The sequence below is a fragment of the Ovis aries genome, chromosome 3, assembly GCF_016772045.2.
Source record: "Ovis aries strain OAR_USU_Benz2616 breed Rambouillet chromosome 3, ARS-UI_Ramb_v3.0, whole genome shotgun sequence".
NCBI lineage: Eukaryota > Metazoa > Chordata > Mammalia > Artiodactyla > Bovidae > Ovis > Ovis aries.
In genome coordinates this window covers 151,141,577-151,157,563 of record NC_056056.1, presented here as the reverse complement: position 1 = coordinate 151,157,563, position 15,987 = coordinate 151,141,577, and the positions used below count along the sequence as shown (strand labels likewise).

At 41.1% G+C, this 15,987-nt stretch overlaps 1 protein-coding gene across 3 annotated transcripts in view; it reads right to left on the bottom strand.

The window, feature by feature from the left end:
• Nucleotides 1-11,091: 11,091 nt before the first annotated feature.
• CPM (carboxypeptidase M) overlaps nt 11,092-15,987 on the bottom strand; it is a 75,573-nt gene continuing 70,677 nt past the window's right edge. For all 3 annotated transcript variants that reach the window (XM_004006476.5, XM_060412818.1, XM_042246938.1), the window contains one exon: nt 11,092-14,213. In XM_004006476.5, coding sequence (XP_004006525.1) covers nt 13,971-14,213 — 243 coding nt within the window. In that variant the 3' untranslated portion in view covers nt 11,092-13,970. The remainder of the gene's footprint in view (nt 14,214-15,987) is intronic.

Here is a 15,987-nt window from a genome sequence, read left to right as displayed (position 1 = left end):
GCATACACAGAAGAATTGTACAAAAAAGATCTTCATGACCTGGATAATCACGATGGTGTGATCACTCATCTAGAGCCAGACATCCTGAAATGTGAAGTCAAGTGGGCCTTAGAAAGCATCACTACAAACAAAGCTAGTGGAGGTGATGGAATTCCAGTTGAGCTATTGCAAATCCTGAAAGAATGCTGTCAAAGTGCAAATTTGGAAAAGTCAGCAGTGGCCACAGGACTGAAAAAGGTCAGTTTTCATTCCAATCCCAAAGAAAGGCAATGCCAAAGAATGCTCAAACTACTGCACAATTGCACTCATCTCACACACTAGTAAAGTAATGCTCAAAATTCTCCAAGCCAGCCTTCAGCAATACGTGAACTGTGAACTTCCAGATGTTCAAGCTGGTTTTAGAAAAGGCAGAGGAACCAGAGATCAAATTGCCAACATCCTCTGGATCATGGAAAAAGCAAGAGAGTTCCAGAAAAAACATCTATTTCTGTTTTATTGACTATGCCAAAGCCTTTGACTGTGGATCACAATAAACTGGAAAATTTCTGAAAGAGATGGGAATACCAGACCACTTGACCTGCCTCTTGAGAAACCTGTATGCAGGTTAGGAAGCAACAGTTAGAACTGAACATGGAACAACAGACTGGTTCCAAATAGGAAAAGGAGTACGTCAAGGCTGTATATTGTCACCCTGCTTGTTTAACTTCTATGCAGAGTACATCATGAGAAACGCTGGACTGGAAGAAACACAAGCTGGAATCAAGATTGCCAGGAGAAATGTCAGTCACCTCAGATATGCAGATAACCTCTTAATCTTCTACCCCTATCTTGTCCTCTCTTCCTTTTCCCCTCACCCCTCTGGTAAACACTAGCTTGTTTTCTATATGTTTCTTTTTGTTATATTCACAAGTTTTATTTTTTTAAACTCCCCTTATAAGTGATAGCATACATTATTTTGGCTTTTTTCTGACTGACTTTACTAAACATAACATGGTTCATGTCCATTCATGTTGTTGCAAACAGCAGTTTCATTCTCTTACAGCTAAGTGGTATCCCACTGTGTGTGTGTGTGTGTACACACCATATCTTATCTGTTCATTTGTTGATGGACACCTGGGTTGCTTCCATACCTTGGCTATTGTAATAATGCTGCTGTGAACACGGATGTCCTCATTTCTTTTTGTTTGCTTGCTCTTTTCACGTTCAGCTCCAGTGAGTCCCACTGCTGTCTTCTAGCTTGTGGATCCATTCCTCTGTATCGTCTAATCTGCTATTGATTCCTTCTAGTGTATTTTTTATTTCAGTTACTATATTCTTCATCTCTGGCTCCTCTTTATATTTTATCATGCTTTGTTAAAACTCTCTTAGCATTTTGCTCTGTTCACCCACAGCACTTTGTCTCAGGTGCGGAACATCACTGTGATCATTGCCTGGTGACTAGGGCTGTATGCCATAGAGGCACCCCTATTTGTGCCTGAACTCTTCTGTTGTGGTGGGCTGATTACTGTGGGCTGTCTGATGGATGTGGCTGGCCCAAGCCCAGTTGGTTTCCAGGCCTTGCCTTGTGCAGAGGCTGCCATTTGCTGGTGGGTGGGGCTGGATTACAAGGCTGCTGGCTGTGGAGCTTTAGGGGATCCTGGACTCCAGCTAGTCCACCAGTGGAGTGAGTGAAGTGGCGTGGGGGGTTGTGGGGAATGAAGGGGTAAATGTGTCCCAGGTCTAATGTTGGCTTGCTTGTGGGCAGGGCCAGTTGCTGACAGCTGGCTGCCAGGTCTGAGGTGTGGTGTTGGCTTACTGGTGAATGAGTGGGCAGCTGGCTGAGGGTTACGAGGTGTCTTGGAGTTGGTATCTGCCTGCTGGTGGGTGGGATTGGGGCTTCTTGGGGCTGGTGGTGTCTTGCAGGGAGACAGTGCTGGAGCTAATGCCAACTCACTGGTGGGCAGAACTGGGTTCTCAGGTCTCTGGCTGCAAGGCCCCGAAAGTCCTAGAGCTGGTAGTGTTCTGCTGGTAGGTGGGACTGTATCCTGGACCAGCTGACTGAGGGTCCCAAGGCGTCCCAGAGCTGGTTTTAGCCTGCTGCTGTGCAGGCTTGGGCCCAAGGGGTCCTGTGGCAGGTACAGGCCTACTGGTAGGTGGGCTGGATCTTGATACGGTAGGGCGCAGGGCTGAAGTAGTCCTAGATCTGGTGTCTGCTTGCTGGTGGGCAGGGCCAAGGCCCAGGGTGTCTTGGGGTTAATGCTTACTCACTGGGAGGTAGATCCAGCCCCTGAGGTCTTTAGCCCAGGGTCCTGGAGGTCCCAGAGCTGATGTTTTGTCCTGCTGGTGTGTGGAGTGGTGCCCATAGAATCCTGGCTCCACCCACTGATGGGTGAGCTTTGTCCTGTGAGTAGTGCCCATTGGTGGACCCAACCAGGGTCCGAGCCCTCTGGTAGAGATAGCCAGGTCCTGGGTTGACTATGGGCTCGGGATCATAAGGCAGCAGGCCTGTTGTTGGTGGGACTGTTTCTCCACCTGGTTAGTTGCTTGGCCTGGGCATCCTAATACTGATGCCAAGAGGCTGGTGGGAGGGGCTGGATCCTGAAGCTAATAAGCTGGAGAGAGGACTCCAAAATGGCACTTGCCAGCACCAGTGTTCATGTGATAGAACAAGTTCCCAAAGAGAGTTGTGCCAGTGTCTGTGTCCCCAGGACAAGCTGCAGTTGCCTCCTGCCTCACCAGGAAACTCCAAGATCAGATGGTGGATCTGACTCAGGCTCTTTTCAAATTGCTACTTCTAGCCAGAGTCCTGGAATATGTGAGGGCTTGTGTGCATCTTTAAGAGTGGGGGTCTCTGTTTCCCACAGTCCTCTGGCTCTCCCAGAAGTAAGCCCTATTGGTCTTTAAAGCCAGATGTTCTAAGGGCCCATCCTGGTGCAGGATTCTCTGGGCTTGGGAGCCCATTGTGGGGCTTGGACCACTCACTCCATGGGAGAACTTCTGCAACTTTTAAGTGTCCTCCAATTTGTGGGTCGTTCACCTGGGGCTATGAGTTTTAGCTATATCGCATCACAGGCCCTCTTACATGTCTTGTTACAGTTCCTTTTCTGGATCTTTGATTGAAGATATTTGCTGCTAGTCTTCCAGCTTTTCTCATCAGTAGTTTCCCTGTTGTAATTTTGGTGTTCCTGTAGGAGGAGGTGAGCTCAGGGTCTTCCTATCTGTGGCTATTTTGGCCACATCTCCATTATAATGAGTTTTGTTAAAAATTATATTTGAATATCATTTATTTGGGTAATCAAAGGCACTAGTGTAAGTATGCTGCTGCTTTTAGAATGGCCATGCCTGCCCACTATGGAAGTACACATATATGGGCAGCGTGACCCAGCTGGGAGCTTGTAAGGCATGGAATAAGACCAACTTGAGAATAATGACACAATTTAGTAGGGCCACGAAATGCTGTTGTCTCCCTATTTTGTTCACTTTTGTTACCATACGGCAGGCTGGCTTAAGTAGTTTCTCAGCAAGTGGTAATTCTGAACAGTCTGAAAGGGATGTAGCTAGGGCATGGATGGGACTAGGATTAGCTACCCTGTCACTTGTCAGCATGAAAGGTACTGTTGTAATCGCATGTGACTTCTCTGTGTTGTCTGTGAACCTAAATTCCATGAGGCCAAGAATGTCTTCTTGACTGGGATATACATACCGGTGCTTAATAGGAGTTGATATTGAATAAGTCTAAGCACTGGGACATGAGTCTTGAGCTGGCTTTAAAGCAGGAGATTGTGGGTCCCAAAGCCAAACCAAGATTAGCTGTTGGCGTAACTTAGTTTAGGTTTTTAACTTTGTTCAGTTGGTAAGTCTGATTTTTTATTTTTCATTGTTCAGTCGCTAAGGTACTTATTCAGGGTTGATTTCCTTGCTGTCCATGGGACTCTCAAGAGTTCTCCAGCACCACAATTTGAAAGCATTTGTTCTTTGGCGCTCAGCCTTCTTTATGGTCCAACTCTCACATCCATACATGACTACTGGAAAAACCATGTTCTTCAACTGCTAAGTTGTATCCAACTCTTTGTGACCCCATGAAATGCAGCACTCCAGGCTTTTCTGTCCATCACTATCTCCTTGAGATTCCTCAAACTCAGTGATGACATCTAACCATTTCATCCTCTGTCACTCCCTTCTCTTGCCCTCGATTTTTCCCAGGATCAGGGTCTTTTCAGTTAGTCAACTCTATGCATCAGGTGGCCAAAGTATTGAAGCTTCAGTTCAGTCGCTCAGCCGTGTCCGACTCTTTGCAACCCCATGGCCTGCAGCACTCCAGGCCTCCCTGTCCATCACCAACTCCTGGAGTTTACCCAAACTCATGTCCATTGAGTCAGTGATGCCAGCCAACCATCTCATCCTGTGTCATCGCCTTCTCCTCCTGCTTTCAAGCATCTATCTTTTCCAGCATCAGAGTCTTTTCCAGTGAGTCAAGTCTTCACATCAGGTGGCCAAAGTATTGGAGTTTCAGCTTCAACATCAGTCCTTCCAATGAACACTCAGGACTGATCTTTAGGATGGACTGGTTGGATCTCCTTGCAGTCCAAGGGACTCAAGAGTCTTCTCCAACACCACAGTTCAAAAGCGTCAATTCTTCAGTGCTCAGCTGTCTTTATAGTCCGTAATTACTGGAAAAACCATAGCCTTTACTAGGTGGACCTTTGTTGGCAAAGTAAAATGTCTCTGCTTTTTAATATGCTGTCTAGTTTGGTCATAACTTTCCTTCCAAGTAGTAAGCATCTTTTAATTTCATGACTGCAGTTACCATCTGCAGTGATTTTGGAGCCCCCCAGAATAAAGTCAGCCACCATTTCCACTGTTTTCCCATCTATTTGCCATGAATTGATGGGATCGGATGCCATGATCTTAGTTTTCCGAATGTTGAGTTTTAAGCCAACTTTTTCACTCTCCTCTTTCACTTTCATCAAGAGGCTTTTAGTTCCTCTTCACTTTCTGCCATAAGGGTGGTGTCATCTGCATATCTGAGGTTATTGATATTGGCAATCTGAAGGGCATGTCCCTGCTAGTTAGGGCCTGATAAAATGTGGTCCACTGGAGAAGGAAATGGCAAACCACTTCAGTATTCTTGCTTTGAGAACCCCACAAACAGTATGAAAAGGAAAAACCATGGCTTTGGTTTACATATAGACCTTTGTTGGGAAATTGATGTCTCTGCTTTTTTATAAGCTATCTACGTTTGTCATAGATTTTCTCCCAAGGAGCAAATGTCTTTTAATTTCATGGCTGCAGTCACTGTCTTGATTTTAGAACCCAAGAAAATAAACTCTGTCACTGTTTCCACTTTTTCAGCCCTTCTATTTGCCATGAAGTGATGGGACTGAATGCCATGATCATTGTTTTTTGACTGTTGTTTTAAGCCAGCTTTTTCACTCTCCTCTTTCACCATCAAGAGGCTCTTTAATTTCTTTTTGGTTTCTGCCATTAAGGTGGTGTCATCTGCATATCTGAGGTTACTGATATTTCTCCTGGCAATCTTGATTCCAGCTTGTGCTTCATCCAGCCCAGTGTTTCTCATGATGTACTATGCATATAAGTTAAATAAGCGGGGTGACAATATACAGCTTTGCATTCCTTTCCCAATTCTGAACCAGTCCATTCCATGTCCAGTTCTAACTCTTGCTTCTTGACCTGCATACATGTTTCTCAGGAGACAGGTCAGGTGGTCTGGTATTCCCATCTCTAAGAATTTTCCAGTTTGTTGTGATCCATACAGTTAAAGGCTTTCGCATAGTCAATGAAGCAGAAGTAGATTTTTGGGGAAATTCCCTTGCTTTTTCTGTGATCCAGCAGATGTTGGCAATTTGATCTCTGGTTGCCCTGCCTTTTCTAAATCCAACATGTATATCTGAAAGTTCTTGGTTCACGTAGTGTAGAAACCTAGCTTCAAGGATTTTGAGCATTACTTTGCTAGCATGTGAAATGAATTAATTGTATGGTAGTTTGAACATTCTTTGGCATTGCCTTTCTATGGGATTGGAATGAAAACTTACCCGTCCTGTGGCCACTGCTGTGTTTTCCAAATTTGCTGACATATTGAGTACATTTCTAACAGCATCATCTTTTAGGATTTTAAGTAGTTCAACTGAAATCCTATCACCTCCACTAGCTTTGTTCATAGTAATGCTTCCTAAGACCCACTTGACTTCACACTCCAGGATGTCTGGCTGTAGGTGAGTACTTTTAATAAATGTTTTAAAGCTACTGATTAGATCTGTAGGTTCATGATAGTAACTGCAAATATTCATTGTATTGTGAAAAGGTGATAGTTGCATTTTCTGGTTATTTGGATTCTGAATTGTGTTTTTTGATTTAGTTTACTAAATTTTTTTATTTGATTTACTAAAAAAATTAGCAATATTTACAAAAATTATATTTTAGTAATTTGTTTAAAAACTAGTTTAAAAGTTTGTGGCCATATTGTCTATCACACAGCCGGTTTTCTATAATATAGGGAATTTTTGACATTTACAAATACTGCTTTATAAAAGATAAATATCTGAAAGCACCAGCACATTTAGAAGTTGCTCAGAAGTGTTTAACATAATGGCAAATTATATAATGAACTATTAACAGGAACTAGCAAAGGAAAACAGAAAATAGAACAAGGGCAGTGTGAAGTGACAAGCAATTGTGAGAGTCCCCATGTGGTTAGTAGTTTGTATGAAATGCATGTGAAATTATATATTAATATATTGTTACAAATTATTATTTTGGATAAAAGCACCATCATTGATTGTTTTTAGGAGCGTGGTGATCCGAAAACATCCTTGAATTCTTACCATTCTCTTCTAAAACTCTCCTTTTAAAATTCCTGTTTTAAAAAATTGATAGATATTACCTTCTCTCTCTCTCTCAGCATGGCTTACAAAGTCTTAGTTCCTCCACCGGGGATGGAACCTGGGTCCATGGCAGTGAAAGCAGGGAGTCTTAACCACTGGACCACCAGGGAGTTCCCAATGTTGCCCTCTTATCCTTGTTTCAGTCCTACAGATCTGCCTTCAGAATACAACTATTTAGATATTTACCCAACTACTTAAGGTCAGCTTATCAAAATATCTTTCATATTCCAAATTTCAAAATGTCAACCTTTTCAGAAGATTTTTTTACTATCATGTTAGGTGAATTTCATTTATTTTTCAGTTAAGTTTCAGTATTTTTATATGCTTATTTTTGGTTCACACCTTCCCAGGCCACATCCTGTACTAGGTCTTCCTCTAAGATCACAGTAACATCTGCCTAGATTGACCTTACCACATTAAAAAAAAAAATTCATTTATAGATAATTTACAGATATCTCATGTCACTTCCCTGATTTAAATATTGAAAAAAAACCCTTCAGTAATTTTCCTGCTTGTTGGACGTTATCTCAGATGTTTGCCCAGTCATTCTAGACTTGTAGAGCTCTCTATGAAAGCTTTCTTTTCACCTCTCTCTCAGGTTTCTTGCGGCAGCAAAGCTCATTTGCCTCCTGAGTTTCTCATGACTTCATTTTCATCCTAGTGGGGTGGGACAGGCTAAATTCAGATAGCAGATCTGGTGCTTACTTGCCTTAGTGGCCTTAGAATTCAGTTCAGTTCAGTTCAGTCGCTCAGTCGTGTCCAACTCTTTGTGACCCAATGGACTGCAGCATGCCAGGCCTCCCTGTCCCTCACCAACTCATGTCCATCGAGTCAGTAATGCCATCCAGCCATCTCATCCTCTGTCGTCCCCTTCTCCTCCTGCCTCCAATCCCTGCCAGCATCAGAGTCTTTTCCAATGAATCAACTCTTCGCACAAGGTGGCCAAAATACTGGAGTTTCAGCTTTAGCATCATTCTTTCCAAAGAACACCCAGGACTGATCTTTAGAATGGACTGGTTGGATCTCCTTGCAGTCCAAGGGACTCTCAAGAGTCTTCTCCAACACCACAGTTCAAAAGCATCAATTCTTCGGCGCTCAGCCTTCTTCACAGTCCAACTCTCACATCCATACGTGACCACTGGAAAAACCATAGCCTTGACTAGACGGACCTTTGTTGGCAAAGTAATGTTTCTGCTTTTGAATATGCTATCTAGGTTGGTCATAACTTTCCTTCTAAGGAGTAAGCATCTTTTAATTAGAATTAGAGACAATAAATATAAATCCTGGAATGGAGTCTGGCCAGTGGGAGGGACTTCTTTTAATCATATTCTCCTTGCATCCATTACGACCACAAGTCCACTGATCTAGATTTGAATTCAACTTGCCCCCATTTTTTCACCTGTGTTGCCTGAGTACTCTACTCACATTTACATTCACTGCCTTGCTGCTTTGTATCTTCTCTCCACAGCAGATTATAACATCATTTTGAGTTGTCTTCTAACCCCAGGGGCCTCATGTCCTGTATCCTGTGCACAGTAGGCATTCAGTAAAGGATATTGCTTGGCAGGGAAATCAGCTGTGCAGCTTTCTCAAATTTACAAGAGGAAAAGACAGTTGTTATTGTCCATGCAATAAATTATTACTTAAATGATGAGAAACATTCTAATGAAACAGTGATCTTAAAAAGTTGATATAGTGTCAGATGTGCAATAGAATAACTTTCCCAGTTAAAAACAGAGCATCTCTCTGTATTAATACTTTTTTCACCTTTTCTCACAATCATTTATTTTTTTTTCCTAAGAGACATGTGAGAAGACCAAATCTCTGTAATTAATTCCTTTAACCACCAGATGCAAGCACCGCATTGGGCATTCTCAGAAGGCATCACTAATGGTAGGTAGACTCCTAACAGTATGCACAGAATACTCCCACAAGACAGATTGCCAGACTAGAAAGCAAAGAAATAATACAAATTCTATTACACATAAATCCTTCACTAGTCACCCTTAAGGGTTTCATGAGATAAATACTGTATGTAATAATACTATGCTTTCATGTTGAAGAACATATCCTTAACTTGATCAATTAGAAAAAAATTTAACCTAAGTTAAATCAACTGTTATTTTCATATAAGCTCTGGAAATCTCCATGAATATGTAAGGATGTGTAGCAGTTGTATAAGCTGGTGTTCTCAAATTTGAGGTTCCATTCTTTAAATCAGTCATATTTCTTTCCCTGGTGGCTCAGACAGTAAAGAATCTGCCTACAATGTGGGAAGACCTGGGTTCAGTCCCTGGATGGGGAAGATCCCCTGGAGAAGGGAATGGCTATCCACTCCAGTATTCTTGCCTGGAGAATTGCATGGACAGAGGAGCCTGGTGGGCAACAGTCCATGGGATTGCAAAGAGTTGAACACGACTGAGTGACTAACATTTCTTTCATTACCAAAGTAGCAAGTGGAAAATTTCAAAAATGGAGGAAAAACAAAAACATACTACCATCCCCTAATGTGGACTAATGCATTAGTTAGTTACTTTTGGCTGTGCTGGATCTTGGTTGCTGTGCTCAGAATTTCTGTAGTTCCAGCGGGTGGGTGCCGCTGTCTAGTTGCAGTGCTCAGGCTGCTGCTTATTGCAGTGGCTTCTCTCGTTGCGGAGCACAGGCTCTAGGGCGTGCAGGCTTCAGGAGTTTCGGCTCCTGGGCTCTCGAGCCCAGGCTCAGTAGTTGTGGCACACAGCCTTGGTTGCTCCACAGCATGTGGGGTCTTCCTGAATCAGGGATGGAGCCCTGCATCGGCAGGCAGACGCCACCACTGAGACTGCAGAAAAGCCCCCTGGACTAATCCTTTTTAGAATTTACCTTCTTTAACTTTTTCCCTCTATGTCTATTATTTTAAAACTTAGTTTATTTAAAAATTGTATTTTGCTTTGGAAGGTGTAATGGGAGTAAAGAATGCTATAAGGAGCTGCAAATTTAAGTATCAAAATCCAGGGACTTCTAGGGGTCCAGTGTTTAAGACTCTACACTTTCACTGCAGGGGGTGTGGGTTCAATCCCTGGTTGGGTAACTATGATCTCACCTTGGTTGTGATGCAGCCAGAAATTTTTTTTAAGTATCAAAGTCTAGGTAAGATATACCAGGAAACTGCTAAAGGCATGTCTATATAATGAAGTCACTCAGTTGTGTCTGACTCTTTGTGACCCCATGGACTGTAGCCCACCAGGCTTCTCCATCCATGGAATTTTCCAGGCAAGAGTACTGGAGTGGGTTGCCATTTCCTTCTTCAGAGGATCTTCCCGACCCAGGGATTGAACCCAGGTCTCCCGTGTTGCAGGCAGCCACTTTACCAGCTGAGCCACCAGGGAAGATCTTTCCTTTTCCTTTCCTTCTGAAAATAGAAAAACTGTCCCCAATTTATTTTTAAATTGAGACACTTATCACTTTTAAATAATTGGTACCTATAAATTAGTTCCTCCTCAGTCTTGTCTCATTTAAACTATTATTTGTTTAGCATGTTTCAGGGGGCATATAGACACGTCCAACTTCTCTGCCCTATGACTAGAAATTCAGTGTTAAGAGGTTGCATCAATGAAGGAATGAGGGTTAGGGCTATTAGTTTTCTAACTCCTAGAAGAGGCAAATTCTTTTTCTGTTTCAAAAGCACTTTGAAATCAATAAGACATTATTTAGGACAAAAGCCCCTTCCCTATATCAGCATTTCCCAAAATGTGTTTGGAAATCTGGATAAGTCAGTTCTTAAGAGATGGCACTAGCCTAAATTATTCAAGCAAAGGCTCCATGGCTGAGTCTGTTGGAGGAATCCACTTTTTTCCTGCATGATTTCTCAGACCCTTTACTACATTAATGTGCACTGGGAATTTTCCAAAGATGTTTTTGTGCATGTAGTATGTTTTTTGTCTGATTTTTTTGTGTGTGTTTGATTTTTTGTGTCAGTAGGCATACTTTTCATCCATTATCCGACCCATGCACAAACTAATTTGGATGAATATATGTCATGTAAGCTCTCCTGGAAGGGCTATCTAGGCTTTGAAGAGTTATTGCAATATTATTGCCACATAAAAGGTCATTAGATTTGGTCTTTCCCAGGCTTTGTTTGATGACAATCAGTTCTTTCTGGTATGTGGACTTTGTACACTGGTGTAAGTATGTGGTTTCAAAGTAACATAATGGAAAGAAGCAGCACTCATTGTTTATAGGAATATTAATTCTTTATTGAGAATCAGAAATATTCTGATTTTTACTGAATTCAGAGGTAGTCATGACCCCTACCCAACAAGACTTTATAGTTTTAGACAATTTGTATGTTTTCTTAATTATAGTACAAAAGAAAGTCACTGCGAAAACTTGTAAAATCATCTTATGCAATATCTATAAAAGGCTATGGAGTAGTTCATATGCTAAAGTATGATAAAACAATTTATGGTCAATACAGTACAATGCCTACTTATCAGTGATATAATGTAAACGTCTGTAATGAAGTTAGACGTCTCCCCAAATTTCTGCTTTAGGTGCTGTGAACTTTTTTCTCTTGAACCAAAATTTTCTCCCCTTCCACCCAGTCTAAATCAGTCATAAAATAGGCATCAACTGTATTATCACTGTGTAGAATAAGAACCAAATTTCTCAATAAGCAACTTTCCCTGTTACAGTGAGACAATATGCTATGTTCATTTTTCTATATTCCCTAGGAAAAGATATTTTGTTTCCAGATCGTATAGAACTTTCATTCAATTTAAAATAAGAACTAAAGCAACTCACTTTCCATGAGGAATACACAGCAGTCAGAAATCTGCTTGCCATAGTTGCTATATTTTTCTGTTTGATAACCGCCCGACCCCTTTAACCTAATTTGTATATATAATGTTTTAAGAATAGCAGTTTGCTGGAGCACTTAGTTCACTTATTCAGTTCTCACCGTGTGCTAGGATTTGAGAATAAATAAATTTTCCAAACAAATTAAGTAGACCTTGGTCTCAAAGACCTCACACCAGAGATAATCAGCCATGGAAGCAGATCATAATACAGTGTGGTAAGTCCCATAACAGAAGTAACCTGTGTGATTTGGGGAGCAAAGAGGCAGGGTCCTCAGATCAACGGGTGGCTGTGGGGGGGGGGGGCGTGCGGTGCAATGGAACTGAGAAGTGAAATGGGACAACGGGCAGCAAAGGCTTCCCAAGGGAATTGAAACCTGAACTGAGGTTTCCTTTTGTTTTTTTTTTTAAAGGGAATCATCGATCTTTAAGTTTTACTTGTTTACTCTTAACAGACTAGTCTTTATTTCTGTCGCAGTTTCACATCAGCAAGTAAGAAAGATGTAATTTACATCTTTTAATTTAGCATGTATGCCTTGAAACCTTCACTTTGTAGAGTACATTATCACAAAGCACCTTATGAAACATTTTAATATATAATAGTTACTATCTTTATACATAAAATCTACTATTTTAACCAGTTTGAGTATATAATTCAATGGCATTAAATACTTTACAATGTTGTACACCCATCATCACTATTTTCAGAACTTCCTTAAACAGAAACTCAGCACCCAATAGACAGCCTTAACTGAGTTTTAAAGGTGGAGTGGGAAAGAAAATGTAGCGGGTCAGAATGGCACTGCCAGACACAGGGAACACACACGGCATGTTATGTGTGTAGGAACTACATGCAGTTGATTGCTGATTGTTTTAAATAGACCCCTTTCCCTAGTGCTACATGGAGGTTGCATTTGAAGAGGAGAAGGCTGGGAGCAAGGGACCAGTAAAGCTGTTGCTGTGGTGCAAGTGAGTTATGATGGCCTAAACCTGGTGGGGTTAGTAGCCATGAAGAGAATGTAGAATCAACCAACACAAACAACAATCTTTATTGTTATTTGAAATCTTTGCTATTTGATAACATATGAAAGGAATGATTTCATATTTGAATTTGAATAATAATAATTTGAATCCTTTAAAATTCCTTTCATATTGTTATTTGATAACAATCTTTGTTATTTGTTATTGTAAATGAAAGTCAGGGACTGACTGAATAGAGGGGATGAAGGAGCAGGAGGAGGTATTAAGGGGGACTTCCAGGTTTTTAGTTTGGTGCTATCAGTAACTGAGACAGAGAATGCAGGAGGGAAAGCAGCTCTGGGGAGAAAAGTATGTACAATTTTTCAACATAATGAATTTGAGGTATCTATGGGTCACATCCAGGTAGATGTGTCCAGTGGGCAGTCAGACCTGAGTCTGAAGTCTGGCATTTGGGGGTCATCAGCATACCTGAGGACTGTGGCATCTGGTTTCAGAAAGGCAGGGACCCTTACTTAACCTATTATTTTGGGGGCTCTGTAGACAAATTTGTCATCCCATCAGGTCTGTATTTTCTTGGGCTTCTGGGACATGGTTGCCTATTTTCTCTTACATTTCCTTAGAACGTTGGCAGAACTTAATATTCCCAGTCCTATGTCATTTCTCCCTGTACTGAAAATTATATATGGCACCATCTCTTCACACGGAGCACACGTGGCAAGGCCTTGCATGTGTTAGCAGTATGCTATATGCTCACTCAGCTGTGTCCCACGCTGCAACCCTTTGCACTGTAGCCCCGACAAGCTCCTCTGTCCATGGGATTTTTCAGGCAAGAATATTGGAGTGGATTGCCATTTCCTCCTCCAGGGGATCTTCCCGACCCATGTATGTAATAGGTAATCAATAAATATTCATCTTCATTGCTTATATTCAAATGGCTGTCTGTATACAAAATTAGTTCTTTTTTTTTTCCCTTGCAGGAACTTTTTTTAGCTTCTCAAGTTTAACTTCTTATAAATTTCTAAGACCACTTCAAGATTAAGTGTAAGTGAGCAGCACTTGATGGGCAGGTATCTTCCACATTAAGACTAAATCATTCCTTTCATTATCACCGTACATTGGTCGTTGCAGGATTTGAAAACAAACATTTCTCTTCTTAGGGAAGGATCATGGAGTTTATCCAATCAAGGTCCCACAGAGGGAGTTAAGAGTTGCAGTAACCTGGCATGATTAATCCCTGATTCCAGGTGATGATGGGGGTTGAGTTTCACATTTTGCTTTATTTGAACAATATGTGAAAAAGAATCACTAAAAATAAGAACAGACTGGGTTTTGTTGCAGCTGAGTGGCCTTGCAGTTCACTGTAAAGAGGAATCCTGGGACATAAAGGATTTGATTCTGTGATATGATCCAATTGCCCTCTGAATGGAAGTAAAATATCCTTTTTAAGAGCACTGAAGTTCTGGGATTTGGGGGGAATAGTCACCTTTGTGAGATGTGGATCATGTCCAGGGACTGTAACCTGAGAGGAAACAAGAAACAGTTATCTGAGTGATTTCAGATGTTTTGTGGTGCCAGCACTGAAAACCCTGATATCCACTAAAATGCAGCCTTTATGAAACACACGTAACAACCTGCCAGGTCTCCCTGGGCGTAGAAACAGCGTCAGTCCTGCTCGCTGAATGAGTTATCCTGCTGATATGGAGTACTGTGGTTAATGCCGTTGCTGAGAATTACAAAGTGAAATAAAGACAGCTCCTTTATCTGGAGATGTCAGAATTTGAAAGCAACAGACTGATTTCTGTCCCCATCATTTATCATGGATTGCAAAGGTAAAAGAGTTGACTGTTTCTCTTTGTCCCAATCTCTACTTGCTATCCTGATTCGGAATCTAGATTATTTACATGGAAATCTTTTCTCAATTTATTCCATTTTCCTGCAACTGATTTTATATATTTGTGTGTGTGTGTGTGTGTAAATGTTATTGCTTCCTTAAAAAGCTTTGATTTTACCTGGTTTTGTCCACAAATCTGAATCTTCAGCTAGGTTTATCTTTTTGGTGGAGGAAATGATCAGGAAAATAACAACAAACGCTAAACTATGGACTGTTATTTACTGAGAAATGCTTTCATTATATATGGTAGTGGGAGAAGAGAATGGGGAATAACATTTACATGACCACTAACCAGCCTGTATTTAGTTATTCATCTCAGCTTCCACAGTCTTACCTTTTCCTTTTGTCCTAGACTAAAGATGATTTGTGCTGCGTTAGTCTAACTAATTGGAAGTCAACAATTTATAACTTTAAATTTTATTAGAGTACAGTTGATTTACAAGTTTTTTGTTTCAGGTGTACAGCAAAGTGAATCTGTTATACATATACATATATGCAAGATGTGGCTTATTTATGGTACTGCATAAAAACAATTTAGATTCACCACAAGGAACCTTTTTTTTTCATATAATGAAAATGTCCCAGGGAAAAAAGGGCCTTTTTTAGGCAAAGATTCATAGTAAGTTGGGTCTTTCCAGTTCTATTTATCTCCTCAGTAGGAGGAGAGACACTCAAGAAAAGGATGAGCACCTCACTCCAAGTGTGCTGGGCACTTTGGGAATAACCCCTGGATTGGGAAGATCCCCTGGAGAAGGAAATGGCAACCCACTTCAGTATTCTTGCCTGGAGAATCCCATGGATGGAGAAGCCTGGTGGGTTACAGTCCACGGGGTCGCAAAGAGTCAGACACGACTGAGCGACTTCACTTTCACTTTCTGGAGCGGGAGTTTCTAATCCTACAGAGTTGTACAAACTGAAAATCATGCCTTTTTTTATGTCCTAAAGACAAAGTAACTACAAAGCCAGTTTTTACTACAGAATAAATGACTACCTTCTCAGGAATAGCTCTGTATGGAATGTATGCTATGGCTGGCATTAGACCCATTAAATAAACTAGATATGACTTGACATTCTAGAGGAAGCCACATCAAAAAGGAAGAGGCACAATGTGGCCTACTAAATCAGCTACTTATTCATTTAGTTCATTTGCATAAACCCACTCAGCTTCAAACTAGGCCATGTATCCTTACAGAAGAAAAGCCTCATAAACATTCATCTAAATAGAATTAAAATCTGGAATTTTACTTGGATTGATTGAAAAACTGACCTTCATCTGCTTATGAGAAGGCTGCAAAAATATGTCATTTAATATACTGGTAGACTTTGTGGATCAAATTTTATTTGTAATGAATTCTAAGGAACTTGTGTCCCAGTTTTTTAATAGTAGAAATTATGGTTCATG